This window comes from Phytophthora ramorum, assembly GCF_020800215.1.
Source record: "Phytophthora ramorum isolate Pr-102 chromosome Unknown Phyram_PR-102_s0011, whole genome shotgun sequence".
Taxonomy (NCBI): domain Eukaryota; phylum Oomycota; class Peronosporomycetes; order Peronosporales; family Peronosporaceae; genus Phytophthora; species Phytophthora ramorum.
The window spans coordinates 1716685-1744674 of NW_027150657.1; the positions used below are offsets into that span (position 1 = coordinate 1716685).

At 54.3% G+C, this 27990-nt stretch overlaps 10 protein-coding genes across 10 annotated transcripts; 5 read left to right on the forward strand and 5 right to left on the reverse strand.

The window, feature by feature from the left end:
* Window positions 1-273: 273 nt before the first annotated feature.
* On the forward strand, window positions 274-2046 carry KRP23_11304 (putative cation-transporting ATPase W08D2.5; the record flags this gene model as incomplete). Its single annotated transcript, XM_067881839.1, has 2 exons — window positions 274-1041; window positions 1279-2046. The coding sequence occupies 2 exons, from the start codon at window positions 274-276 to the stop codon at window positions 2044-2046; spliced, it is 1536 nt and encodes a 511-aa protein (XP_067741116.1).
* A 1612-nt stretch (window positions 2047-3658) lies between these two features.
* On the reverse strand, window positions 3659-4986 carry KRP23_11305 (Mitochondrial metalloendopeptidase OMA1; the record flags this gene model as incomplete). Its single annotated transcript, XM_067881840.1, has 7 exons — window positions 3659-3714; window positions 3801-3901; window positions 3967-4172; window positions 4234-4322; window positions 4404-4620; window positions 4689-4834; window positions 4893-4986. 7 exons carry the CDS (start codon window positions 4984-4986, stop codon window positions 3659-3661), a joined length of 909 nt encoding a protein of 302 aa, XP_067741117.1.
* A 167-nt stretch (window positions 4987-5153) lies between these two features.
* KRP23_11306 (D-3-phosphoglycerate dehydrogenase) lies at window positions 5154-7016 on the forward strand (the record flags this gene model as incomplete). The annotated part of the gene is made up of 1 exon (XM_067881841.1): window positions 5154-7016. One exon carries the CDS (start codon window positions 5154-5156, stop codon window positions 7014-7016), a length of 1863 nt encoding a protein of 620 aa, XP_067741118.1.
* A 284-nt stretch (window positions 7017-7300) lies between these two features.
* KRP23_11307 (uncharacterized protein) lies at window positions 7301-9016 on the reverse strand (the record flags this gene model as incomplete). The annotated part of the gene is made up of 3 exons (XM_067881843.1): window positions 7301-7471; window positions 7536-7675; window positions 7747-9016. 3 exons carry the CDS (start codon window positions 9014-9016, stop codon window positions 7301-7303), a joined length of 1581 nt encoding a protein of 526 aa, XP_067741119.1.
* Window positions 9017-9221: 205 nt separating this feature from the next.
* KRP23_11308 (uncharacterized protein) lies at window positions 9222-10961 on the reverse strand (the record flags this gene model as incomplete). The annotated part of the gene is made up of 1 exon (XM_067881844.1): window positions 9222-10961. The coding sequence occupies one exon, from the start codon at window positions 10959-10961 to the stop codon at window positions 9222-9224; it is 1740 nt and encodes a 579-aa protein (XP_067741120.1).
* A 263-nt stretch (window positions 10962-11224) lies between these two features.
* Window positions 11225-16717, reverse strand: KRP23_11309 (uncharacterized protein; the record flags this gene model as incomplete). The annotated part of the gene is made up of 1 exon (XM_067881845.1): window positions 11225-16717. One exon carries the CDS (start codon window positions 16715-16717, stop codon window positions 11225-11227), a length of 5493 nt encoding a protein of 1830 aa, XP_067741121.1.
* Window positions 15849-16064, forward strand: KRP23_11310 (uncharacterized protein; the record flags this gene model as incomplete). Its single annotated transcript, XM_067895927.1, has 1 exon — window positions 15849-16064. One exon carries the CDS (start codon window positions 15849-15851, stop codon window positions 16062-16064), a length of 216 nt encoding a protein of 71 aa, XP_067741122.1.
* A 174-nt stretch (window positions 16718-16891) lies between the features above and the next one.
* Window positions 16892-24208, reverse strand: KRP23_11311 (Nucleoredoxin; the record flags this gene model as incomplete). The annotated part of the gene is made up of 1 exon (XM_067881846.1): window positions 16892-24208. One exon carries the CDS (start codon window positions 24206-24208, stop codon window positions 16892-16894), a length of 7317 nt encoding a protein of 2438 aa, XP_067741123.1.
* A 606-nt stretch (window positions 24209-24814) lies between these two features.
* KRP23_11312 (Secreted RxLR effector protein 124) lies at window positions 24815-26437 on the forward strand (the record flags this gene model as incomplete). Its single annotated transcript, XM_067881847.1, has 2 exons — window positions 24815-25007; window positions 25416-26437. 2 exons carry the CDS (start codon window positions 24815-24817, stop codon window positions 26435-26437), a joined length of 1215 nt encoding a protein of 404 aa, XP_067741124.1.
* An 87-nt stretch (window positions 26438-26524) lies between these two features.
* KRP23_11313 (GPI mannosyltransferase 2) lies at window positions 26525-27897 on the forward strand (the record flags this gene model as incomplete). Its single annotated transcript, XM_067881848.1, has 2 exons — window positions 26525-27122; window positions 27194-27897. 2 exons carry the CDS (start codon window positions 26525-26527, stop codon window positions 27895-27897), a joined length of 1302 nt encoding a protein of 433 aa, XP_067741125.1.
* Window positions 27898-27990: the final 93 nt, after the last annotated feature.

Sequence of the window (27990 nt, forward strand, 5' to 3'; positions counted from 1 at the left end):
GGGATAGGCTTTGCCATGCAGCGACTGCAGAAGCGCGGCATTTTCTGCATCGACTCGCGCCGGGTGAATTGTTGCGGACAGCTCAATTGCTACTGCTTCGATAAGACAGGGACGCTTACCAAGGAACATCTGAGCTTTATCGGTGTCGATGATTCTGGAGCTGGTGGCATTCCAACCCTTTCCATCCAACCACAAGTAAAGTTAGTGATGGCGACCTGCCATAGTTTGTCCAAGCATGAAGGTGAGCTGCAGGGGTATCCTCTGGAAGTGGCAATGTTCAACGCTTCTCAGTACAACATGGAGTATTTGAACGAAAAGGTCGAGGGAAACTACATCGCCGTTGTAACCTCAGAAGAGGATGAATCGAAGAAGTACGGGGTGCTGAAGCGATTCGCTTTCGATGCGGCGCACCAGCGCTCAAGTACAATCGTAGAGGACTTGGAAACGAAGAAGCGCTTCGTGGTTGTGAAGGGCTCGCCAGAAGCCATTTGTGCGATCTCAGTGACCACACCGACAGACTTGCATCAAAAAGTGCACTCGTACTCAGCCGACGGCTACTATTGCATCGGTTTTGGGATGAAAGAGCTGAGTTCGAGTAGTACTGCGGTCGATGCGATCCATCGAGACGAAGTTGAATGTGCTGTTGAGTTCCTGGGCCTAGCAATTTTCAAGAATGAGCTGAAACCCGAGACGAAGGGGATGCTGGATGAACTGCAGGAAGCAAAGATTGATGTTCGGATCATCACAGGTGATAATGCACTCACTGCGGTTCATGTTTGCCGTGAGCTGAATATGCCGCTGAAGCCCAAAATCGCAGTTGTGGATGTGGACGCAACCACGGGAGGCACAGTGTTCATATCAGCAGATGCCGTCAAGACGTCGGCCAATGCTCAATGGGAAAGCTTCAACTCTAGCAACATGGAGGAAACGATGGCTGAATACGATCTCGCCATTACAGGAGCAGCACTAGAAAAGATGCGAAATGACTGCAGCGACGACACTGTGCGACGGATTATCAAGCAGACTCCGATCTTTGCTCGTGTTCGTCCTCAGCAGAAGACTTGGATCGTTGAGCAACTGATTGATACGGGACTTATTGTTGGAATGTGTGGCGACGGCACAAACGATTGTGGTGCACTGAAGGCTGCCCACGTTGGATTAGCGCTGTCTAGTGCCGAGGCCTCGATTGTGGCTCCGTTTACGAGCAAAGCTAAGGCGATTTTGGATGTGCCTGTGCTTCTGCGAGAAGGACGTTGTGCACTCACGACGTCGTTCCAGAGTTTCAAGTTCATGTGCCTGTATCCCATTATTCAACTTGGTATGGCCATTGTGTTGGCGCATGTGGGATCCGACGCTGGCTCTGAGGTGCTGCTGACCAACAACCAGTACGTCTGGGACGACATTGCAATCGTTCTCGGCCTTTCGATAGCTATGCTGTACACTGGCCCTGCATTCAAGTTATCACCAGAGAAGCCACCAAGCACTCTCTTTTCGCTTTCCATCGTGGCATCTATCATCGGTCAAGTCGCTGTCTTCATTGCAGGCTTTGCGGCTGCTTTGGCTATACTGCACCAAGAAGATAGCTGGTTCTGCTCCATCAAGGACGGCCTGGCATACGTGAATGGTGAAAACTCAACCGCTTTGCCCAACTGCGAAGTCTTCGAGAACTACGATATGGAAGCACTTGAGCACTCGTACGAAGACACGACGACCTGGTTATTCGTGCATTTGGCTTACATCGTGGTCGCGATCGCCTTTGACGTCTTGAAAGACCCCTTTCGTCAGCCGTTCTACACCAACCGCATTTTCTCCACGTTGGCGGTACTGGTACTCGCCGTGAACCTTTGGTTCTTGCTCGATACTTCAGGCGTGATCAACGAGACGTTCCAGGTCATGCCGATCCCGTCCTCCTTTCGAGTGAAGCTTTTGCTACTTTTTCTCGCGGAGCTTGTCATTGGAAGTGCGTGGGAGTTGGTGGCAACCCGCTTCTTGCCAAAATGGGTCTCCAAGAACAAGAACACTGTACCCTCAGATAGGATTGAATAAACGAGAGCCCTTCGCGGGGACTGAGATAGCAGTGTAATTACCATTGGCACCTTTTTCGGATAATTTGCTTGATATATAGGCAACGATCAACGGGTTTCGACTTCTTCTAGTTGCCAAGTCTCTCGTTTCTGGAGGCAAGATGACGCTTGTTGCAACTGTGGTGGCTGGAGATGATGAAGTGTGGGCATTTCTGACACGTGTATCCCAAACCGAAACTATTCAACGTGCGTTGAAAACTCTAGCTACGAAGGATTGTGTTGGGCAAGTGAACGGTGTGTACACGATGTGTAGCCAATTCGACGTCCAATCTGCGCTACTCAGTGCGATCGAACACGATGCCTACCGCGTCCTCTAGTTGCTGTGGAGCACCAGTCATGGTCTCTTGCGGAACACTTTATCTCGAGCACAGATCGTCGGAGAAGCGTTGAAAAGAGCTGCCATAAACGACCGAGCTCTCTTGTGGTGATTATGACGTTGGACTTGCACTGCAGCTTGCAGCCGTGAACAATAGATTGGATTTCATGAAACTTCTGTATAAGAAGTGTAGTGCGTTTGCCATTGATCTGCGTTGGATCACGCTACTGAGAATGGTAACTGGGATATCGTACACATCGTTTCTGGAAAGTGCTCGATGTACCGTGTAGGGAACACATTGGTGAAAGCAGCTTTGAGTTCTCGCTGGGATGTGATTGAGGAGCTGTACGATCACTGTGACGAAAATTGCTGTCTCATTGGATCCGCAATCAAACTTGCCATTGCTAGTGGCCCTGAATATTGTGAAACTTCTGTATCAAAAGTGCAAAGCGATCGACGCTGAATATGCGCTGGACCTTGCTGTCCATGGCAACCATTGGGATATGGTGAAGCTCATATACCCAAAGTGTAGAGTTCACAGTGGTTGGTGCGCTCTAGAGAAAGCAGCCGATCTGGGTCATTGGGATTTGGTCGAGTTCATGTACGGAAGCAGGGGGGGACTTCATGTTGTAACAGCACTAGAAAAAGCGGCTGCGCAGGCCAAATGGGATCTAGTGAAGCGGATGCACGAAAAATCAAGAGCGCAATCAGTCGAGGCGGCACGCAGGAAAGTAGCAGAAGTGGGTCGATGGGACGTGATCGATTTCCTGTTCACAAAATCAGGATACGTTACTGAAAATGCCTTGAGTCTGCTGGTCGATGGGACATTGTGAAACTTCTTTATAACAAGGCGGGATCATACTATGCTGACATTGCCCTTCAAAATGCAGCTGCTAACGATCGTCTGGATATGGTCGAGATTCTCAGCGAAAAATGCGGGGTCCATGATATCGGGCGTAGTATGAAAAAAGCTGCAGCAAACAGCCATTGGCGCATCGTTAAGCACCTGTACAATTTCCATAGAGCCGAGGTGACGATGTTCTTCCCGTTAATCGGTTCAGTTTTTCGAAAAGCTGCCGTCGAGGACCAGCTCGATATTGTAAAATTGGTGTAGGATGAATGCTACAAAATGGACACTGGTGCTGCAGCGGACGAGGGTCCTGCCGCGGTCAAAGCGGTTTTGGTTGAGATGCGCGGGACGCCATATATGTCACACGTGCGGTGAAGCTAGCGCGTTCTCGGATCAACCGCGAAGACCTCACCGCCGCGATGATTGCAAAAGGAGGTCGAGGTTTCTCATTCCTCCTGCCAAAACTGGTTAAACTGTCAAGACTTCATGGAATTCAGTGGCAGAACCGCTAAAGTCTTTTCGTGCAACTACCAGTCAAACGTTGCGTTACCTTGAGGAGAAAAAGCTGGTTTCATGGCTTTCGCAAATGCTTGTTTTCTCGAACCGCAACCAGACGCCTCGTAGACTTTGAGTGCATTGTGAAGTTGCTCACTGAGAAGAAACACACAATGAGGTCAGAATAAAAAATATCAACATATAATTCGTCTTGCACGAACCGCAGCGACTGCACTCGCTCAGCACTTGGTGGGTGCGTTGAGAAGTACTTGAACTGCGATCCCTTGTCAATCTGACCCAGCGAGGTGTTCATTTGGATACTTGCGCGAGGGTCATAGCACGCCTGCGCCATCAGCCTCAGTCCAATCGAGTCGGCCTCCAACTCGAGTTTGCGCGAAAACGGCAGATCCACCGCGAGTTTCACCATCTGAACAGCAAAACGTCAGTACCCGATGCACCTAAACGTATAAAAAAACTTTCAGACGCACAAGATCGCTGATCTGTCCGTAGTCGGGAAACACGACCGCCAGCAGTCCGTAAACCAGCAAACTGAAGGAAATCTTCTCCGCGCCGTGTCCTATCTCCACAATATATATAACATATAATTACGTGTTAATCACCAATTGTCACCTCCTGAGCATCAAGACCTGTAACCCACGAGCCAAACCGTGAGCAGCTTCGTGGAACATGACGGCGGCCAGCGCGTCCTCGCTGCTCAGAACCTTGAACAGTCCCGAGTGCACAAAGACCTTCCCCCCAGGCAGGCAAAAGGCGTTGGGCTCCTTGGCCTCAATCACATGGAACTTCCACTTCATGAATGGAGCCTCCGACTCCTGCGCGATCTTTCGCCCCACGCGCGTCACCGCCCGAGACATCTACAGATAAGTAGAAATGCATCAAGTTAGCAGAGTGTTCACGACGAATTACGACTAAGACGCCGGACCGGATGCGACGGCGGCAGCAGGCGAGAGCTGCTCAGGATCTCGCGATACGCTTGCTCGCCTAGTCGCTCTTCGTGCTCCGGCGAGAGGAACATGACGCGGCGGCGCCCGTTGAGCTGCATCGTCTCCACATGAGTCGCGACGTACACTTAGATAAGAGTTAGTGGCCATAAATTAAATAGCAGCTAAATATAATAAATGCGTACATCCGCCAATAGCAGTGGCGCCCACCACCACCGCCTTCAGATACGGCGGCATGTGCTGCCAGTCCTCTCGCCAATGGCGCCCTCCCCTGCGCATCCGATACATCTTCAATTGAAAGTTTCCGTAATAGAAACGCATTTCTCATTAGTCCAAAGTTATAGAAACGATTTTCTCATTGGCCACAAGTGGTTTCATTTCAACAAATCATTGCACGTTCCCTACTGTCAGTATCACTTCATCCATCACCAAGAGACCGCGTAAGTATGTGGCAGCGCCTTCTCCTCGCGCGGCGGCCCGCGGCGGCTTTATTGAGCGCACCGCCTCGTCAACACTGTGCTATTGCCCCGCTCTCTCGTCTGCTGTCATCAGCAGCCTCTGATTGCAGCCGCCGCATCCTGTGCGTGGACGTGCCCGAGCAGGTGGCCGAGGCCTCATGTGTGCAGGAGCTGGTACAGCGCGGCCACATCGTAGACCAGATACGCGCGGCCTCGGACGAGTACCTGACGTCGGTGGCGGCGGATTATGACGCGTTGGTCGTGGCGCCCGGCACGAAGCTGCCGCGCGAGCTGCTGCGCGTCGGCGCCAGGAACAAACTGCAGCTGGTGGCGGTGCCCTCGGCCGCCATCCCTAGCGAGGACATCGACCTCATGGAGGCCACCAATCAGGGCGTGATGCTGCTGCAACTGGAGCCCAAGCAGGTGGGCGATCGCTCCTCGGTGGAGGCGGAGATTGGCCTCAGTCTCCTCATTCAGCTGGCGCGTCACCTGCCGCGCAGTGTCGCATCCATGCGCTCCGGCGCACCGTTCGACCGCCAGCAGTTCGCGGGCACGGAGCTCGCGGGCAAGAACTTGGGCATCGTGGGCATTGGTCAGGCAGGACGGCGCGTGGTGGACATGGCCCACGCACTCGGCCTCAAGGTGTTCGGCTTTGACCCCAACTTGAACCAGGAGGCGGCGGAGCTCATGGGCGTCAAGTGCGTCTCCTTGGACGAGCTGTACGAGACGAGCGACTTCATTACGTTCCATGCGCCGCTCACGGCGCGTACGCGGGGCATGTTTGGCGACGAGGCACTGGACAAGTGTAAGCCTGGAGTAAAGATCGTGTCGGTGGCCGAGTACAAGGGAAGCCACGGCCTGCTGGATGAGAACACTTTGCTGCGTGGATTGGAGTCCGGCAAGATCAGTGGCGTGGCGCTGGACCTGCTGCAGTCGGCGGGATCGAAGGACGGAGGAGACCTGTCCCCGACCTGGCAGCAGCTCATGAAGCACGATAACGTTATCTCACGCACCCACGCTGATGGCTCAGCATCGGAGGACGTGTTGCAGGGCCGCAAGTACCGTCTTCTGGCGGAGAACGTCGGTGACGCCCTGGCACAGCGCTACTATCGTGGTGTCGCCAACGGCGTGTTCATGCCGCTGACGCTGCTGCCGGAGATGAAGCCGTTCCTGGAGCTGAGCGAGTCGCTGGGTCGCTTCGTGCACCAGCTCACTTTATCAGCGGACCCGAAGGACCGCATCACGAACGTGTCCCTGGCCGCCACTGGCGGTTTCCAGATCGATATTACCACCCCTCAGGCTCGTCAGGTGCTTCAGAACGCACTGCTCAAGGGTATGCTCGAGAGCATGCGTGAGCACAAGCAAGACGCCGAGGACCAAGAGCAACCCGAGGTTGGACTTCTGAACGCGTCGCTGCTTGCCATGGCGAAAGGAATCGACGTTCGTCAGGGCGAGTTGAAGAGCGATCCGGCAGCAGTGCGTCGTCACCTGAAGAACTGCTTGGCTGTGGTGGTTGAGACCAAGAACAAGGACCACCTCCTCGTGAAGGGCAGCGTATTTGGCGAGGACCCGCGAGTCGTGCGTGTGAACGAGTATTCAGACTTCCCGGCCTTCCGCCCCAAGGGCAACCTGCTGGTGTTCAACAATGAGGACGTGCCCGGTGCTATCGCTGGCATCCTCAGCGAGCTATCGGAGGCCAAGATCAACATTGCTAACTTTGGTCTTGCGCGCCAGGCTAATACCGAGCACCCGCTCGGCATCCTTGCGCTTGACTCTGTGCCTTCCAACGAGACGCTCAGCGCGCTCAAGAAGCTGCCCAGTGTGCGTAGCGTTCGTTTTGCGCAAGTTTAAGGTCACACGTTGCAACTGCAGCAGGCCTTGCAAATAAGCAAGGGTTGAGTCCTTGTAGTTGGTGGCGATGCTCGAGCAATGGGCCAGTGTAGTGAAGAAAGGCTCGAAAAAAGACAACAAACAGCAACTCAGGAGCAGCGAGTTCTCTTTTTATCCAGCACCACCAGCGGCTACAATTTCTTGCGCTGAAGATGCAACTCACACGAAAAATATACAGACATGGAGCACTATCCAGCGCTGTCTCCTGAAAGTAATCCGGCCGTAAAATACCCAGACTAAGCACTTCACGCGGAAGTTGCGCCGTCTGCTGCCGCTGAAGTCTGTATGATTGACTGTGAGCGGCGTCGCTCTTTTTTCTCGAGGGAAGCCACATACAACTGCTTCTTGTCCGTCGAGGTCTGCAGGAACCGCTTCATCGTGCTGTAGACGAAAGGACTCATGGACTCGGTCTCGTGCTGTAAATGGAAACAAAGTGTCAGGAAGTTAAATCCACGCAACACGAGCAGCAGGATAACAGACCTCATAGCAGTGCATCATGACTGCCATTGAAGCCGAGAAGAGAGCCACCTCGCCGTATTTGAAGCCCGAGCAGATCCTGCGGTCGTGCAGAATCATAGCCAAGCTATCAAGAGCGCGCGGCAACACATACAGCGCCAGCTCTACTCGTAGAAAAGCACACACGACGTCAGTTCATCGGCACAGCATACATTACGATCACTCCCATGCGTACCAGAGCGTCGGCTCTTGGGCTCTAGAAGGATGGTCGTCGAGGCTCCAAGTCCGGCCAAATAATAGATGAAGCGGTGGTCCTTGCTGACCACCCGACGATGCAAGCACACCAGAGACAGATAGAGCGACACGAAGGACGCCAGGAAGCAATTGGAGCGCGTCGCGTTCAATGTCGAGCGCACAAGAGTTCGAAACGGCGCACGCAGGAAGCGTTTGAAGTGGATGACCACGCCTGGTACGATGAAGAGTGACAGGTAGAGTGGGAAGGTCTTTAGGAACGCGCGCTTGAAGCACAGCAACGTTCCAACCGCACACGAGTCGGCATTTGGGTGGAGAAGTCTGCATGGCACAATGTCCGTCGGCAGCGGGAAATCCCTCGGGATACCAGGTTTCCTGTCCAACAATTTCTGCAGTGTAGCGGCGTTCACGGGTAGTCTGCGGTTCACCTGTTGCACCAGCTCCAGCGTCTCCAGCTCCACGGGGCCTGTTCTCTGAATGAACCTGAAGTACTCGGGTGGCAGCGTCCTGGGTCTCATCACATAGGCGTACATGACTTGGGCACTTGAAAGGGAAAAGAGCAGCGCGTCGCCATACTGCCAATTGCTGCCCCAGAAGTGCCATCTCTTCTGTCTCTTGGCCGTGTTGTAGCCACACTGCAGCGCTCTTGTGAGAGCGTAAAGCGCCAGTGACCGACGTCGCTTAGCGTCCACAAAACCCAGCGCCAGAGCCGCAATGGCCCCCGCGCCCAGCGCCGACACCTCTTTGAGTTTCTTGTCGTCCTGCAGCTGTTTCCTGGACAGCAGAAGCCGCAGAATCACGGGCAGCAGCGCCCTGAGTCCTCGGTAGCCGCCCGTGAACCAGCCCAGGAAGAGTCCGAGCCTCACTGCGTCCAGTCTAAAGGCCAAGTGCTTCTCGTCCAGCAGCTGCCGCAGATCCGTCACCGCCTTCCAGTCGCGCCGTTGCAACAGCTTAAGCAGCCGCAGCAGCGCCGCGATGCCCGCGCGCGTGTTGTAGGCCAAGAGGAAGTTGCTGGTGCCGAGGCGCAGCGCCTCCAGCAGCTCCTGACCGAGCGTCTCGCCCTCGTCTCCGTCTTGCTGCTCGCTGGCCAGCGTCCGCGCCGCCAGTTGCTCGGCCTCGGTGTCCATCGCGTCCTCTGCGCCGCCTTCGTCGTCCGAGCGACTGAACAAACTGATGTCGGACGCCGTCACGTGCAGATTTGAGGCCGCGGACGGCACGCGCGGCGGCAGCGCGGACGGGAAGGACGACGCCATGAGCTCCGACGGACGATCTGCCGATCCGACTATGGCGCTTGAGGATTCCAAGTGTTTATGTGAACAGCCAATCGGTGCTGCACTGCGTCATGAGGTTGTCGGCCGTGACGCCCGTCCGAGCACTTCAACTTGCCTTCAACTTGGACGAGCTCTCTGAATTCAATTACAATTACCTACTACTGCCTAGTGGACGGAGTCTCGCCATCTACAACGTCTCCACGAACGTCATGAGGTCCGCGCTGTCGCCGCCCGAAGCGCTGGCGTTGCCTTGGCCTGACGTGCCCTGGCCGGAGATGCCGTCGTCCCAGTCCAGCAGATCCATGCCGCCGAAGCTGGTGGGGGACAGCGCGCTGGAGAAGTCCATCAGTCCCGAGGAGGTCCCAGAGGGGGTCGGCATCTGCAGCAGGTCGTTGCCCATGTTGCCGTAGAGCGACTCGTCCAGACCCAAGGTCAGACCGGCACTGATGGACGGGCTCTCACCTCGGGAAGGTGGGGCTTGCTGGTTCTGTTGCTGCGATTGAGGCTGCTGAGGCTTCTGCGGCTGCTGTGCTGTGGTCTGCTGCGGCCGAGCGGCCCCCTGCTGGCCCATTTGCTGTTGCGTCTGCTGACCACTCTGTTGGTTGGCGGCGTTTTGACTATTCTGTTGCTGCTTGATCTGGTTAGCCTGCTGAGCTGAGTACTGCGCCTGCTGCTGGGGACCCTTCTGCTGCATGTGCTGCTGCTGCTGCATCATCTGCTGTTGTTGCTGGTGCTGCATCATTTGCTGCTGACGCGCTTGCACCTGCATCCGCTGCTGCTGCTGCTGTTGCTGCATTTGTTGAGCGCGCTGCTGCATGATATACTGTTGCTGCTGCTTCTGCTGCGGGGTTTGCTGGTTCTGGGCATTCTGGTGCTGCGTTTGGCCAGCGGTCTGCGGCTGCGTCATCGCACTACTGAAGCCACTCGAAGTACCAGCTGCCGTTGTGGAGGAGGATCCGGAACTTGTCGGTGCTCCCGATGACGTAGGAGCCCCAGGAGCGTCAGATGCGTTCGGCTGACCGCTGTTACTGTTGCTATCACCAATTGGGTAGCTTCGCTTGTCCGTCTCCGTGCGCAGCTTCTTCAGGTACGGGTTCACGATCTTGACAATGTACTTGAAGACTTTATCCAGCTCTTCAATCTTCCGCGGAGGGTGCGTCGCCTTGTCCTCACTCAAAATGTTGGCACACAGCTCAACGTAACTCAGCAGATACCGCAGCTTCTTCTTCTGCTCCGTCTCGTCGTGGCCCTTCATGTGATCCACGTACTTCTTGAAGGCGCTGTGCACCTTCTCCACATCCCCCTGGTGCTTGGCTCGCAGCGCTGCGTGTTGGCGCCAGTACTCGTCCACTGAGTTGGACGTCGTCTCCGTCTTAACGGGTGCTGGGCCCTGCGTCGCGGGTTTTCCCTGCTGCTGCTGCTGCTGAGCTCCCGGGTGGGGTCCAGGGCCGCCGAACTGGCTGTGACCCGGGTAGCTGCCCACCTGGGCGCCTCTCTGGCTCAGGTTGAGCGTGTTGTAGTACGAGAAGTCGAGTCTCGAGAGCATGCCCTGGTTGGGCAGCGCCTGCGCCGCCAAGGCCGCGGCCATGTCCGACTGCTGCGCACGCAGGGACTTGAGGCGCGTGAAGATCTTGTTGATGTAGACCTCCTGCGTGGGCGACTCCTTGTACAGGGACAGTTCGTACCACGACACGTTCATCCAGAGCTTGATGCCCGGGACGGGGTCGGCCGACACGCGCACCATCTCGTTGTAGATCTTGGCGATGAGGTTGGCGCGGTGTTCGCGCGTGAGCTGGATGCGCCAATCAGCGCTCGGGGGCATCTGGTTCAGCATCATCTGCGGCTGCCCGTACATGGCCATGGGCTGCGGGTTGCCGCTCATGCCCACGCTCATGGGCATCGACATGCCCATCGAGTGTGGGTCCATCGCAGCTTGTCGTTCTCCGCGTCTTTTTTCCTACTGAGTCGGAGTCTTCGAGTCGGCACTTGGCTTCACTATGGACTGGACACTTGAAGCGAGAACGTTCGGCGATTGGTCGAAAGCCAGTCTCGTGCGTCGATTCGCTGAAAACGGACAAATCTTCGACCAATCGACAGATGGCTTCAAGGGCTGCATCTTGCAAAAAGGCAACATGTATTGAGATGCGATGAAGTTCTTGCTACCTACGCCTACGCGACGCAATCGACCGCTCAAAAGCGCGTGGACGCCAGGTCCGGCCGTGCGCGGTTGCACACCTCGCAGTAGAAGTTGGACATAGAGTTGAAGAACGTGCAGCCGCCCTGCTCGCCGGCGCACACCCACTTGCCCCGAGGCACGCCGCGCTGGCCGTCCATGTCGAGCTCGCAGATGGTGCAGCACACGTCGTCGGGCTGGTTGATGAACGTGCAGTTGCCACAGCGCCAGCCCTGCTGCTGCTGCTGGCGTTGCAGGTCCTCCTCCTGGTGTTTCGGGTTGGGCTCGCTGCACGCGCCGCACACGTCCGCAGCGCCGTCGTTCACGTAGGTGCACACGGGACAACCCCACGAAGTCTCGGCGCCAAGACCTGCCGCTGATCGAGCGTTTTCTTGCTCGTCACGCAGCAGTGCGCCCTTCATTTCGTCGCGAGAGATACCGAAGGCCGCACAGATTGTCTCCATTGGGATCCCCTGCTCGTGCCCCTTCTCACCGTCCGTGAAGCGAGCGTCTGCGATCAGACCGATGATCTCGTTGAGCTCCTTGGACGAGAACCCCAATTGGAAGCTCTCGAAGCACTTGTGGACTTCTTCCGCGCTCAGGCGACTGTCTTCGTCTTCATCAAATCGGCGCAGCGCCACTGCCAGGTGGAGAGCAGCCATGGTCGGCTTCGGGTCTTTGCCCTTCTCTTTCTTCTTCTGGTACTGGCGCTGTTTTCGTAGCAGGCTCTGCTGGAATTGTTGCAGCCGCGCGCGAGCAGTTAACAAATGCCACTCGCTCTGAGCCGTGAACACCTTCGCTAGCGGCGTATCTCCCCACAAGTGACGCTCACGACGGCGTAGACGCAAAAGACACTCGAAGAACTCGTGACGCAGTGAAATGGGGACGGTTGCCAGTCCGTCTAACAACAACTCGAGCTCTTGAGGGAAGTAGTACATCTCGTTGTTGAAAAAGCGCAGACACTGCACTCCAACAGCGATGGATCGCTGGCGAGGCGCCACGTCGGTGAGAGTAGTCGCCGTCGACTTGGACGCCCATGACGCGAAGAACGATGAGCTCTCGACGAGTTCGCCCTCGCTTGTACGCAGTTGTACCTGACTCACCTGGAACACGGGGTGCTTCTTGTGAATCATGCGACGAATTGTCTCTCCTTCAGCAAGCGACAACGTCGCCAAGTACACTGGCATCGTACTTGTCGTGACAGCCACAGCATCTTTGACCGTGGAAGAAACCGCGTCAGGACTCGTAGTGACCATTTCCGCTGCCGCCTGGAGAGCCTTCACCGCGATTTCGTTTGCGCTGCCATCACCTGACGCTTCTGCAGCCATGAAGGTCATAAAGAGCTGCTGCACTACCGTCTTCATTGCTTCTTGGTGGAGCAGTGGTGACCACTCGAGAATGAGTCCGACGTTCTTCACTCGTCGTTCACCAAGTCCCACCCAACGTCGTCGGAAAAAGTTTCCAGACATTAACAACTCTGGCGGGAATGCAATCTGGGGGCACTCTGCATGAGCCTGGAATTGCAAGAACGGATAGAAGACGTTTGTCTCTTCTTCTTGGTGTTGTTGTATGGCCGTCTTCATCTCTTCGTCTCCAGTAGACCCCGCACCAATACCTGCAGGCGGTTGACCAAGAACGGTAGCGCTCCATGGAATTGGATGCTCGTCATCACGCGTGAACGCGCTCATCTTCTGTTCCTCCTGCTCTGCTTCCTCCTCAGCCTCTTCTTCTGCTTCGGCCTCATTTTCGTGCACAACCTCAGCCGTGAGGCGCAGGTCACCTTGTTCAGATCCATCTTCCGCGAGCATTTGCTGACTTCCCGATGAGTGTGCCAGCCGCTGCTTCACAGCGGTCACGCGCGTTGTCTCTTCAGATGTCTTCAAGAAATCTTCGTGAGTCTCAATTAGTTTTCCAATGACATCCGATAGTTGTTTCTTCATCGGCACGGCAGCGTCAACAGTGTAAGAAATCTCCACCCGGAAGATTGCGATGCATTTGCGAAGCCAAGCCTTGACCGTGTCATCTTCGCGGCCAACAAAGCGACGCAATCGAGAGGATAACGAAGCATCCTTGCTTGTAGCAGCAGCAATTTCATCCAACAATGAGTGGAGAGCTCGTCTGCGCCAAGTGTTGTGCAATTCCTGGAGGGACAGCTGGACAAGCTGCATAGACTCCATGCGCATCGAATTGATGAGAAGCCATGCTGGTACCAGCAAAAGGAATTCATCCAGCCGTTTCTGCGCTGAACCCTGTGTACTCAATTCCACCTGGGCAAGCTTCATCTCATGACGGATACGATTCTCAACCTCAGGAATGAGGAAGAGGCAAACGGACTGTCCCGTAGCAATGCCGCGCATACGGTAAGCTCCCTGGGCATAGTCGCGGAAGGTCATATCCTTGCCTAGTGTAACGACAGCACGCGCGTTAACGCCCTGCTTAATATCCATTCCTGTCGTGTGAACTTGATCGTAAAAAGTAAAGCGCTTGCTTGGACTCAATCCACACTGCACTAATGGCATGGGTGCATTGTGGTCACGCAGCAAGATCATTTGTCGGTCATCTTCGTCCAGATATACCACTCCTTCCATTTCGTTTGGCAACTCGGCTAGCAGAAAAGCGGCAACCTCCTGGTTGTCAAAGCCCGTGATCAGTGCACCCGTGTCAATAAGCGCATGCACTGGTGGCTGGGCGTGAGCAATATCCAGTAGCAAGCTCCGGGCCGTCCAATTCACCTTTCGCTCAATGGACACGATGTGCTTATTGGTAAGAGCTTCAAAAATACTGCCATCACTTCGCGGTTCGTAATAACACTCACCAAGATCCATCGGTAGCAAGTTTGAAGGTGTTCCCGAAAAGCCAATGCGCTTGGCAAACAAAGAATTGCTGCCAAGCTCATGTCCACAAGCCGAGATCTTCAGCTTCTGGAAGTTCATGCAAGACGGGAAGACGTGCTGTCGGACGTAGTAATACACCACGCCCGCGAGCTTGGCTACCAGGAAGTGCAGTCGCCCCACTTGAGCAGAATCGCGAAGCTGGAAAAGTGGCAGTGGCAACACGCCACCAGACGCCTCTTGCTTTTCGGACGAAAGCGCGGCCAGACCTATCCGTACCCATTCGCGGAACATGGCACACGCTGGACGTTGGTCACGTGGTCCAAGCTGACGACTGAAGTCTTGCTTCAACTGTGATACGATGCGAACGAGATCTGACACGCGGATACCTTCGTAGCGATAAGCAAGAATGGTTAACCCGATCAGAACATCGGGATGCGCAAATTCGGACGAGCGACTTGGCACATCTTTTCCGATGAATGGAACGGCTAGCATCAAACGCGAGTGCGCGTTGCCTCCACTATTTCCTGACACAGCAGCCGCCTGATGCTCACCTCTTAGGAGACCATATGATACACGGTTGATCTTGGAAAGCACGTGAGGCAGAATTGTTCGCAACCAGTCACGCGCGAGGTTAAGAAGTTTGATCGAAGATTCCGACAGACCGTTTTCAATATCAGCACGAAGGGAAGCATCCGTATGAAGCTCCGTGCGTGGACACTCCAAATAGTACTTGATTCGATCAACGGATACTTCCATTTTCCCCATACGGAACAGCTTCAACAACCATTCAATTGCAATTTCAGAGAGCAAAGGGAGCATACGTGCCTCGTAAAAGTCCATATCCAGTAGCACAAGATGCGGGAAGCGCTGTAGTGTGTGAGCAGCGTAACCGTCGTCCAGCGCAGCGTGTAATCGCGGGATTACTCCAGATGGGTCCTTAGTATCCGGTGTTGCTAAGACAGCATCAATCAAGTAAATGGGCAATTCCCAACGGTTAGCAGCAAGATCGATGGGGAACTTGTTGCCGATTGGGAAGTTGAGCTCCGATCGCAACGGGTGCAGAAGCACATCCACCTCGTCCATGATCAAAATACCACTTTGCCAGAGCCTTAGCGTTTTGTGTAGCTCATCAGCCATTTCTGAACGGTCTTCCAGAACGCGCCTCAGGCGTCTGATATTTTGTGACGCAGAAGTAAGTGGAAGCTCAATGATGTCAGAAGATTCATCGAGTGAGTGTAGCAGCTCCACGAGCTTCAACATCATTGACTTGATCGATTCAGGAGAGGCGCACACCACATCCCCATGACGTCGAGCCCGGTTCAGCTTCGTAAACATCTGCAGCGCAGCAGCCGGATCGTCACTAATTGCGCGATCGAACTCGAACGTAAAAATGCGTTTGCGAAGGACGCGATTGCTGAACCGACTCCGTAGCACCTGCCGAGACTGCTCCAGAAGTGCCGTTGGCATGACATGAGTCACGAGATGCTCCTTGTCAGCGAGAATGTAGGTTAGCAAAGGTCCCACCACCGTAGTCTTTCCAGCACCCATGATCATTTGCTGTACACGTGAATTCCCCTTCGCCAGGCTGGTTAAGAAACTGTCGATCATTTGAACCTGTCGGTCGCGCAGCAAGATATCAAACACGTATTCAAACACCAAAAAACGTGGGTCGAAGCGCCACCCCGAAGCAGCGCTTTCAGCTTGGCCATGGAGGTAATACCGTTTCGAAAGCAACATGTCAGCCAAGTCTCGAGAAGCTTGACGCGTCGTTTTCACTCTGCCTGACCAATCCTCCCCGCTTTGTGGGATGGTAAGACCGTTAAGATTCTTGACGAGAGCGCGAGTCGCCTGTACAGTTCGGTTGATGTGCACAATGCGACTGCAGAGGAAGAGCACAAGCAAGATCTTCTCCACAAGGTCTGATGTCACATTCACCGCAAACGGATTACGAGCCTTGAGATCTGCTTCAAACGAATCGGATGCCAACAGTGATGTGAGGAAGTCGAAAGTTACTCGAGGGTAAAGACCAACATGCCGCTCCATCACAAAACGGTCGGCAGCGACAACTTGGTCCGCATTTCCACGAATATCACCGCGGATCTCGTTCAACAGCATTTCAAGCATTGCAATGGCCTCCTCGACCATTTTGCGGTCACTCGCTCTCATTTTTTCACAGAGATGAATCAGCTTCTGAAGATTCTCGACAGTGGAACTGCTTGGACCCTGCCCACCAGGTGACAGCAAATTCACCGGAGTTATACCCGTGATAAAGGCATCTTTACTTTCGTTCACCGCTTGTGCGTTAATAGCAATATCATCGCCGAGCCGCTTTAGTAAATCCTTTGCAGCCACAGTTTGGGCCGCAGGGTGCTGCGATAGGTCAAAGGGTAACGCTGCCCCAACTTCAGCCTCTGGGTCGCAAAAGGTGATGAAGCGTTTCACGTCAATAGCTTCCAGGGGGAACTCAGGGTTAATAGGGCAGCTTATTGCTTCCCTGAAATGCCTCTCACCACACGATGCATTCGACGCATCGAAATTCTTTGACTCGTCCGTAGCAGTGATGGGTATCTCAAACACATGCTCAGCAGAATTATGGAGCTGACTAAATTGTGCCTTAATCGGCGCAATCACACGATTTTGGTGGTCCTCAGACTCAAGCTTGGATTGGAACTCCATCTCACCAAAATCGAAAAAGTGTTTCAGCATTGTTCCAACTGTCATCTTTGAGTACAGGTTTGCTCCACGAGAGAGTAGGTGCACACTTTCTTGATCACAAGGAGATGATGGCCATCCTCCAGCGGGATGCGAGATCACCATCGCCAATTGTGCCACTGCGTACGACGGAGCGCACTATTCTTCGCCATCATCCACAGTCTCACGACCCCACCTTGACAGCTTTAAGTGCAAAAAGCGTGTGAACAAGTCACCAAACGACCGCGTGCAGTCGTCCCCACCCATACGAACGACAAGTTGCTGATTGAGACACTCATATAAAAAGAGGAATCCCAGGCCCCGATTTGTTCCACTTAACTCGTCGCCGACAACTGCGCAGTTCCAGACGAGTTTTCCAGCCTCTTCATCATCGATCAAAAACTTGTTGTCGATCCCGGCTCCATGCTTTGGTCGATTATACCGTACTGTCGAAAGTTTTTTGCCATGAGCGGCAAGATAACCTTTGCTGTACAAGCATAACTTCATCCAGGGCTGCCCACCGACGCGTGACCGTGTCAACTTGAAATCAATCTTTGTTGCGCCATCCGCTTTTGCATGATCACAAAACTCCTTTCGAAGCAGCAGCAGAGGAGATCGCTGGTGGCATTCTGCAAGGGCCTCCTTCTCTTCTTCTTGCGTTAATTTGCAAGAAGCGTCTACGTGGCCAGTCGTGGCAAGGTAGTCGTGTAACTCGCCACTTAGTTTCCACGGAGCCTTGTTATCGCTATAAGCGATGCCCAGCGATAGTCGGATACGACACGCACATGCATTGGGGTGACGATCGTTAAGCGTCTTGGACAACTGATCGAACACTCGTTTTTCCTCGTCTGTAAACTTCACGTCCACGTTGCACCCCAGGATCAACTCCATCGCTGCTGCGTAATTTCGCGTCAACAAACTCGTAAGGATAAGGTACAGCGTTGAGCTGAGTGAAGAAGGGAGCAGGAACGTGTTGCTTGAATGCACAGGATAAGTGTAGAATCTTGTCTCCATCGCCTGCTGCCAGCCTACAGACCCTCGGTCGCTAACAAGGATAGAGGAAAACGGTTCCCCACGTATCGTCGGGCGGTATAAATCGTGATTGGGGCAGATAAGTTTCAAGTCTGTGGTGTCTGACTCGAGAACGAAGCAATCCGGTGCAATCTCAATTAACCCCCGCAGGTATTTGGAGGTTTCTTCTGGCATTGCAACAGTCAGATCACTCACAAACCATCCATTTTGATCCATTACATTGAGGCGGACGCGACCAGACAGCGGATCCTTGATCGGTTGCAGCTTCAATTTCAATCTTGGAAGCTCAATGAATGCGATAGAAGATAGTCCACCAGGTATGCTTTGAGCGTCTTTGTTGGTACACCAGACAAGTATGTGTGAAAGATCTTCCACTCGACTGAGGAGTACAGACAGCGCAAGAATTTCCTCGTTCTCGCGCGCGGAGCTAGCTTCGAGCATACTAAGGAGATAGAAGGTTTCCCCGACAGTTTCTTCAACGATTTCCAGCGCCTCGTTATCTTCTTCAGCATCTTTGGTCTCCTCTTCGTCAACTTGCATGGGTGTTGGGGCTTCTTCTCTGGATGCACTCGATTCCAACACATTGGTATTATACCCTTCGGCCCGTTTAATTTCGTCGCGATTAACAGGATCAGAAATCCATGCTTTTGCCAGCTCCAGGTCTTTGGAAAAAAGACCCAGTGCATACTCAACTGCAACCCGTGAAGGTGACCCTTCCAGGCTCATCAGCAGTCCAATATTTTGCTCATGCTGCTCTTCCGGGCTTAGAGCGACCTCCCCCGACACAGCGGCTTCTTCAGCGGCAACAATCTTCATCTGGTTATTCTCATCCAACAACCATTGCGCCGCTAAGCCCACGTTATTACGATTTTCACGCAATGCAAGACCGCATCCGGCGTACGAGAATCCCAGAGCCATAAGTTGGACCACGTCGTCGTCGCTGATTTCAACATGTCCTTGCGATGGAGGGAATCGGTCGCGAGACGCGTCGGTCGGCGCTTTTCCGGGCACTCGGACTGGGGCAGGCGGAGGTTGCATTTGGCTTGTGTTTGCAAACCCATCTTTCTCGTGCTTATCGCGATGAATACGTGAAAACGAAGTCATGATGGATTTTCGACTGACAAAGGCCTGTCCAGATTCCGTCATATCGACCTCAACCCGATATCGAAACCACTGCGATTTTGGGTCCACTGGTTCTCCTCGGATGCGCCCATCTTCTCCCAACCAGAAGCGAAAGTTTTCAAGCAAGCAACTCGGAACAATACCCTGCAGAAGACGTGGTGGGACGAACTGCTCAGTGCCATTGAGCAAGTGATTCTTGCGGAGAATCACGAGAGACCCGCCAAGTAACTGCCGCTCCGTAGGCTCGCCACTAGCCCGCAACAGAGCGGGGTCTACAGGGCCTTGGTCGGGAGAAATATTCAAAGCAAAACTGTGAAGACTCAGCCGTGAATTCGATGTGAAAATGAGCTTACGATAGAGACGACGACCATGCGACACGAGTGCGTAGATGTGCATCACCTGCATCGTTCGATACGCCACAATTTCCTTAAATGTCGCCATTTTCTCCTTATCCTTATCATCCGAGCCTCGGTCCAACCCAATTAAGTGTACGCGAGTAGCATTAGCGGGCAATGGATCAGTGGGTAGGAATAGCGTATAAGGCAACTTCTTATCATCAGGTACAGGCGGGTACATGAGGCGAAGCGCATTGCCCACCAAGTCCACAAACCACTGTTCGTCAGCGTGGGGATGTTCCTTCTCCGAATAAATATCAAAGGGTCGCGAAAAGACTTTGCCTAGGTAGCGGAATCCATCATCACCAAGTTTCTTGGGCTTCTGCTCTTCCGTCCCTTGTGCTGGTTGCGGCGGAGCACGAACAACACGAGGAGTACCACACACATCGCAGGTGGCATTAGGATTATCACCGTTGAAATTCGCGCACGTGCAAGCCGAGCACTCCCAATACATTTTGAGCTCTTGAGAATTTTCGTTCGAATCGTCCAAACTACCCGCAGTTCCAGGTTCATATACCACAGGAGCGCCGACACCTTGGTCAATCTCGTGAGTTGGATCATCCCACTCGACAAGCTGGAAATCCGTCCCAACAATATTTACCCACAACCGATGGTCTTGACGCGCAACCAGACCGCAGTGAAGGGATTTGTTCCCAAAGATGGCCATGAAATCTGCATACTGCGTCATCGAGTCCGGAACAGGTTTCAACTCGTCATTTCTCCATAATATTTCTCCTGTCTGAGCATCCAACTTCAATTCTTGTTGACGGCAGCTGAATTTTCCTGCACCTCCAATATCGGATTCTTCGATCCATTCCCAAGTGTCAGTTTGTTCATCCGTGCGCAGTGCAATCCGCACAATATTTCCCAGAACTTTGTTGCGATTAGCCTTTGGCGCGCCGACCATCCATTGAACAATTGAACGGCGGTGCAACTGAATTGTTTCAAAGATCTCTGCCTCGAGAACATCGCCTGGTGGTAATTGAAGCTCTTTACCGTCACTGTTGCGTAGAGCAACGATACTCGGTGCTTGAATTGTCTGCATCCCAATTTTTAAGTACAAAGGCCGACCCTTCAAGTACTTTTCAAGGGATTTCTGGCCAACGTTTGCCGTATCGATACCTTGGGCCTGAAGCCAGCGAAGTAGCCGCTCCTCAGCCGACAATCCATCTTTTTCGTCGCCACTGTCCGTGGAGAGCTTCATTCCGAAGCAATGCCAGTTATGGACGTACGCAATGGAACCGATCATTTCGGAGATTTTCTGAGCATCATATTCAGTAGGCCGCAAGCTCACATGAAGAATCACAAGGTACGAATGGATTACGCACGCCGTTTGAAGATTGTTGGCTTCTTCTGCTTCCTGCCTCCACTTGTTAAGAGTGATGTGCGCGAAACCAAACACGTAAGCCATCAGCTGAGATCGATATCCCGACAGCTTCTCAATACGAGCTCGGTCGGCACCATCAACACACTGGTCGAGAGCAAACGTCATGTAACGAAGGACATCTACACCCAGCTTAATCATAAAAAGAATGAAGCGGGCGTCCGCCGAATGCACCGATGCCTCACCTAACTCCTTCACCGCGTCCAGCATCTTCAGCAAGGGAGCAATAATCGCTTCTGGGGCATGAATCAGCTCATTCAGAAGCAGCCCATTCATCGTACCGAGGTGATCTTCGCACTTCTGGTGATGAACTCTAGCATCAAATGTCCGTTTGATGGCTTCCTCATGCATCACGAGGTTTGATTTTCGCAACGGGATGTGCGAGATTTCTTCAGCTTTATCATCAGAGACCCAGTCACCACCCTCGAATAAAACACCGCGAAATAGTTGCTGCAGCATCGGGTTGAACAAATACGTCACACGGTCACGCGATGAGAAGAACGATGCAACAAGAGGAATTCGTGTGTATGGCACCGTCAAGTAGCTCATCAGGTACTCCGACTCTTCTGCTGAAAGTGTACCATGGTACGTAGGCAGGTCCGTCAAATGCATGATGTCGTCCTCAGTAATTACTGTAGGAAGGCTTCCGGCGGATCCATTACTCGAACTCTTAACAAGAAGAGCACCCAAGTTTGCAGGACTCGTTATAATTGGGCCCTCGCCAAAGTATACCTTCCTCTCCATGAACCCTTCCACTTCCACATCAGCGATGTCTTGATCACTTCCTCGGAAGTTCACTACCTCCCATTTCAGTGAAGCATGCAAAATTTTGTTGAGCCCACGCATCCCGAAGAAGTTCCTACGGTGGGTTGACGATGAGTCGTCAAACGATAGCTGCCACATTTGCCAGTGTTGATGCGCTGTACGGCGCCGCATCAGCTCAATTTCCTTCGTCTCCATTGTAGCTAAGAATTTTACCACCATGACTAAGTCCCGAGTCAAACCCACTTCCGGGTGATCATCCGCCATAGGTGTGGTATCGCTACAGAACCACTCCATCAACGCTTCCATTTCAGTAGGTGGAGTCTCGTTATTCGGGTCGATTAGCTGATAGTGATATCGCTCCATCAGCTGGCGGAAGAACAGTAGCGTCGTTGAATACTTCTTCACCTCGATTTTGTCCTCCGGCATATGATAATCAAAAAGCTGTCGCTTGCCCTTCGAGTCATGGCTGTGAAAGTAGGCAAGCACTCGACCTCGAACGACGCAAAAATTTGGACGCGCAAATTCCATCGCTGAAGTCATTTTCTGGATTGAGAAGTTAGCCTTGCAAAATGTGTGCGCCAGCACGTAACCGCTTTCCTCCTCCATCATCAACGAAATTTCAAGCGGATCATCAGCTGCTGGGGTGCGAATTAAGGAGTCGAAAATACACAACACGCACAGTGCAGCAAGTGCGCGCTCGGAATCAAACTGACGGGTTGGTTGCTCCATCGACTGCCACACCGAACCGAGAATCATCAATAACGAATGGAGGTGGTTCAGGCACCGAAGCTGCATATCTTTGGCAACAGGCTGGCGCCACATGCAAGTAGACGAAGCAACCCCCTCTACAGTCAACGGCTCAGGCATCGGCAACACCTCGACCAGGACACTTGTGACAAGCTGAATAACCTCATGATGTAAGGACATTCGAGAAGATGACGAACCCTCAGCGGCTCGCTTCAAGAGAGATTCGCACAAAGCCTCACACCGAACAAATGCAGCAACCGCAAGTGGAATGGATGTGACGCGCTCAGGTACATCCAGAAAGTTACTGAGAATAGGGACTTCAAGCTCGGAAGCATTTCCCGCATACTCGCTCTCCTTTCCTTGCAGTTGCAGCAGTTCAGCATTTGCGTGAGGAGCGAAAGGAAACGTTTCTTCCAGCGTAGCGGTGTCACGTTTGTTGCTGCTGTCTGAGTTAGCAGTAATCCCTACAGATTCTATCAGTCGCTCCGTTTGGCCCATCAGTTTGTTTACGTGGCTCAGACCTGAATCTTGAATGTTCTTCCGTTCATGGTGCTGCAGCGTTTTCAGTCCAATTTGTTTGACACCCATGGTAATGCACTTGATTTCAGAGACTGAAAGGGTTGACTTCGGTAGCTCAAAATCTTCACTTGTCCACGGATAAAACGCGCCGGTTGGATCTGACGCCACCAGCTCCTTGCCCATCGGTGTCAATATGGACCCACCGATCCCTCGTAAAATGAGCTGAGGTACCTTCGAAACATTAAATGTCTGGATGAGCTGCTTTCGAGCCTCCATTTCTGAGAAGGGCACCACAAGCCACGTGTGCCCTGGCAAGCTGTCAACAAAGGTCGTGTAGTCCGCCTGCTCTTGATCAACCGAGACGACGATCACAATAAACTTTTTGTTCGCAGCATGCAGACTCTCGCTCAGTACAGTGAGCACTCTCGTCAACTTCTGGCAAGCTGCCGACGTAGACTGGGCGAAATAGATACCAACGACAGCATCTGGGTCAATCTCCGACACGGTATGAGTTCCCTGCAGCGAATCTTGCAGTGAGATGGTGGACAGCGTGCGCAGGGCATTTTCTAGTGTTCCCTCGGGGATCGCTTTTGCTGGGTTTTCGGCACTTTCCAGGCCCTGGACAACTTGCTGAAATAGACGGTAGCGCAGCTTATACAGGATAGCGTACTCCACCTCGTCATTCGTGAAGGCACGACTACGGAGACAGAGATAGCGCACTGCTTCAATAACGCTCTTGCAGAAGCCCAATTGACTGCGTTGGGCCGTGTGCACACCTCCCAGGGCCGCATTTGTCCAGTCCGTCGGCGCACGTTGCTCCGTCGTTTCGCTAGCCAAGGGCAGTAAATTGTCGCCTGCAAGCCACGGCAGCAACACGTCGTAAATGGTCTCCACGCGATGGTACTCGGACGGAGGTTTGCGCACCCAAAGCGAGAACAGCAGCGTCCAGAAGGCCATGTCCAAGAAGCGACTGGCCGGGATGGCGCTGATCTGGATGCACGACTGCACACGGATCTTGTCGGCGCCACGCTCCACCTTGCAGGGGTGGTACATCTCGGCTCCAGGGCCTTTGTTGCACACTGTGAACGAGTATTCCCCGGCATCGCTGGTTTTCTCCACCACGTAAATGATGGAATGGCTGGTGACGTTGCCCACGTATCCCCCAGGCACCAGCACAGGCTCGCCCACCTGCAGCTTTGAGAGTTCCGCCTTCCACTCAGCCAAAAAGTCTTGGAACTGCGCGGCGTCCTCCACCTTGGCGCCCTTCTCGGCCCACTGACCACAGAACGCTAACTGGGGTAGCAGTGTCGTCTGCAGCGCACGCTCCTGCTCCACCGTGAGTGAGAACGTCACAGGGTCGTCTGCGGCGGTTTGTTGCGGTTGTAGCAACTGCATGAGGCCGCCCAGTGCTCCCACGAGCGCCTGCGGGTCCCCTCCAGCCTCGTACGGCGTAGCCCGCAGGTACGGGTCGCCGAACATGCCCAGGAAGGCCGCGGAGCGCCACACTGCCATCGCTCTAGCCCTTCTTCTTCTCCTTTCACTTGCACCTTCAACCCAAAGAGAAGAACGGGAAATGACCCGGGAAAAGATCGCGACTGGAGGAAATGGTCTGATTGGTAAACAAAGCGCACCACAGATTGGACAAAATTCGGAGCAGATCTTGAAAAGATACATGGTGTTGACCACATCACTTGTCGAGTATAACTGGGCGAATGGCCCAGTTTATACTGTTGGAGGCTGGTGACGAATCTGAGTACGAATGCGGAGCAGCAGGCTTGCCGCCATACGGGGCCGCTGTCACCTCCAGCACAAGGATGTTCGCGCGCTACTCCAGCGCCATCCTGGACTTGTTAAAAAATCTCATTCCGCCTGTCTTGCCTTGCTGGCCACCGCCACGTACGTCAGCATTTGACGTTGTCGTCTCGTCGTCTCCCACGATTGGCTGTGACACGGAGCGAAAGGGCGCCGAACCGCTGGCCGCGACTGAAGCACTGGCCACATGCAAATTTGGCCACCGTGCAGGGTCACTTCCGTTTTCGCCTCCTGGCCGCCGCATCGCCCGCGTCCTCAATCGCCTCGACAATTCTCGCCACCAACCGACGACGCGACTGAGCCGCCATGGTGCTGACGGCGGCAAAACTTGTGTGCAACAACCTCGACGGCGTGAGTGAGCTGTCGCACGTGTGGGCGGCCATGGACCAGTACCTCGACTACTCCGGTTCGTGGACGCTGGAGCGCGCGGCGGCGCAGGGGATGAAGTTCCTGGTGCAGCACCTGGCGCTGGCGACGCCCAAGCAGCCGCAGGACTCTGGTAACTCGCTCGTCATGGACTTCGCAGCCTGCAACGGCCACCTCGACATCCTCACGTGGCTGCACAACACGGAGCAGCTGAGCGGCTGTTCCACGCGCGCGATGGACGACGCCGCCAAGAACGGCCACCTCCCGATCGTGCAGTGGCTGAGCCAGCACCGCAGCGAAGGATGCACCACCAAGGCCATGGACTACGCTGCTAGCAGCGGCCACCTGCCAGTCGTGCAATGGCTGCACCAGCATCGCACTGAGGGCTGCACCACTCGCGCGATGGACCTGGCGGCTCAGAACGGACAGCTGCATGTGTTGCAGTGGCTGAACGATAACCGCAGCGAAGGATGCACGTCCAGCGCTGTCAACTACGCTGCCACGGAAGGATACCTGCACATTGTGCGCTGGCTGTGCGAAGCTCGCAAGGAGGAGTGCTCGTCAACCGCCATGGTTAATGCTGCGCGTGGCGGTCACCTGTACATCCTCGAGTATTTGGGTGAGCACTTCCCTCAACTGTTTGAGAGCATCGGTCCCAAGATGGTCCACGCCGCCATCGCGAATGGCCAAGCTGCAGTTCTCACGTGGCTCATTGCGATGCTGCCTGTCAAGTCGCTGAAGTGCGAAGAGGCTGCTGGGTCGTGGATGGACGTTGCGTCCGAGTACGGCCAGGTCGGCATCCTCAAGTGGTTTCACGACCACGCGACTGCGCTGCCCATGAGCGTTGATGGCCACCTTCCTGCGTGCACCGTGGAGGCAATCGAGAAGGCGGCACGTAATGGCCACAGCGACGTGTTGGTGTACCTGTTTGAGAACGATCTGGCGAACCTCACGGTCGAATCGGACGCCATGAACGCGCTGGTGGCTGCCGTCGAAGGTGGCCACCGCAACTGCGTCGAGTGGCTGGTGGCGCACTTCCGCGAGCTGTATGCGCAGAGCTCGTCTGCGTCGACTGTGGCCATGAACGCTGCCGCCGCAGTTGGTCACGTAGATATCCTCCAATACCTGCGGGATGAGCCTACCACATGCAAGTGGCAGACCAGCGCCAAGGCTGTAGACGAGGCTGCTCGCCAGGGCTTCGTGGATGTGTTGCGTTGGCTGCACTTTGACCGCTGCAACTGCATCGAGGAGGAGCAACCGATTGACGAAGAGTCCAGCGACGAGGATGAAGCAGCTCCGACCGACTCACGCTGGACTCCGGCGGCACTGGAGCTGGCGGCCACGAACGGTCACCTTTCGGCGGTCCAGTGGCTCACTGAGCACCACCGCGAGGTCTGCAGCGGATTCGAAGCGTTCAACGCGGCGGCCTACATGGACCACCTGGAAGTCGCACAGTTCCTCTACAGCGACGTCCGCAGCTCGTGCTCCGTGGAGCAGGCGCTGGAGCACGCAGAGGAAGGCGGCGCCGAGGACACGCTCGCCTGGCTTGAGAGTCTCAACTGACTGACAATGGTTGCTCCATCTTTTTAGAGAGTTTTTTTGTAGATTTATAGAAAATTTAAATAATCTCCTAGAGTATTCAATTGCACCATGGAGCACCGTGTCGTCGCTTTCGCCGCGGCCTCGCGAGCGTGTGTGACGCTTCTGGCGCTGGCAACGTCGGCCATCGTGACACCCTACGACACCTCGTCCCACCTACAGGTGGGCGCGTCCCCCCTCGCTGCGCTGAGCAACTGGGACGGCGTCTACTTCACGCACATCGCGTTGCACGGCTACGACTCCGAGCACTTTCACGCCTTCTTCCCGCTCTATCCGCTGCTAGTGCGGTGGCTTGCTCGTTTGCTGCCTCTGCAACCGGTGTCGGCCATCCTCGCCAGCGGATGGTTCGTCAGCAACGTGAGCTTCGTGCTGTCTGCGCTCTTCCTCTATCGCTTGGGTCGCGTCGTGTTGCAGGACGAAGCCGTCGCGCGACGAGCAGCCTACCTCTTTTGCGTGGCGCCCTCCAGCATCTTCATGTCGGCTGTCTACTCGGAGAGTCTCATGTGTCTACTGAGCTTCAGCGGCTTGTACTTCTTGGCGAGGCACGCAGAAGCCCCAAAACCGCGTCGAGCCTTTCGCGATCTCGTGTACTGCTCGCTGCTCTTCGGTGCGGCCTCCGCGACCCGATCCAACGGCATTTTGCTTTCATGTACGTTCTGGCTGGGATACGTTCACTAATTAATTGCTCCTCACTGACAGTGTGATTGGCGTTGGTTGTAGTGTTCGTTGCATGGCATCGCGTGACAGTTTCGCCGTCACCGAAAGAGCTGTTCCGGTTCTTAGGCTTTTGGATACGCACCGCGGCTCTCGGTGTACTTGCTGTTGCGCCGCAAGTCGTGTATTTCGTCACAGCAATGGTGCCCTATTGTCCGTCACTTTTCCAGCGGTTCGGCGGGGAGGTGTCTGGGAATGCCTCTATGGAGGACCGCAGCTGGTGTGCCGAGGTGATGCCCAACTTCTCCGCTATGTACATGTTCATCCAGAGCGAGTACTGGAATGTGGGCCTCTTCCGCTACTACGAGCTGAAACAGATACCCAACTTCCTCCTTGCTGCGCCGATCATCGTGCTTAGCTTGCACGCGCTGCAAGGGTATTTTCGAGGTAGCGTCGTGCCAGGACGAGCTAGCATGACATCTCAGCAGCAAGGTCGCGGTTGGCGAGGCACAACGCTGACTCCGTATTACGTGCATTGGCTTTTCTTGGTGGTGAACGCGCTGCTTGTTGTGCACATCCAGGTGACGACACGGTTGTTGTGTGCCTGCCCACCGTTGTTTTGGCACCCTGCTGAGTTACTGTGTGACTCGGTGGCAAAAAGGAAAGCTACATCCGGCCTGACAATCTACGGTCGACTCGTAGTGGGCTACTTTCTACTCTACACGGTGCTGGGGAGCGTGCTCTTCCCTTCCTTCTACCCGTGGACATAGTTCACAACTTGGGATCGAAACAAACGAATGACTGCATGTTTCGTAGCAAAATAATCATCCTCCACTAGACCCCCCAATGGTGCGTTCCCATAT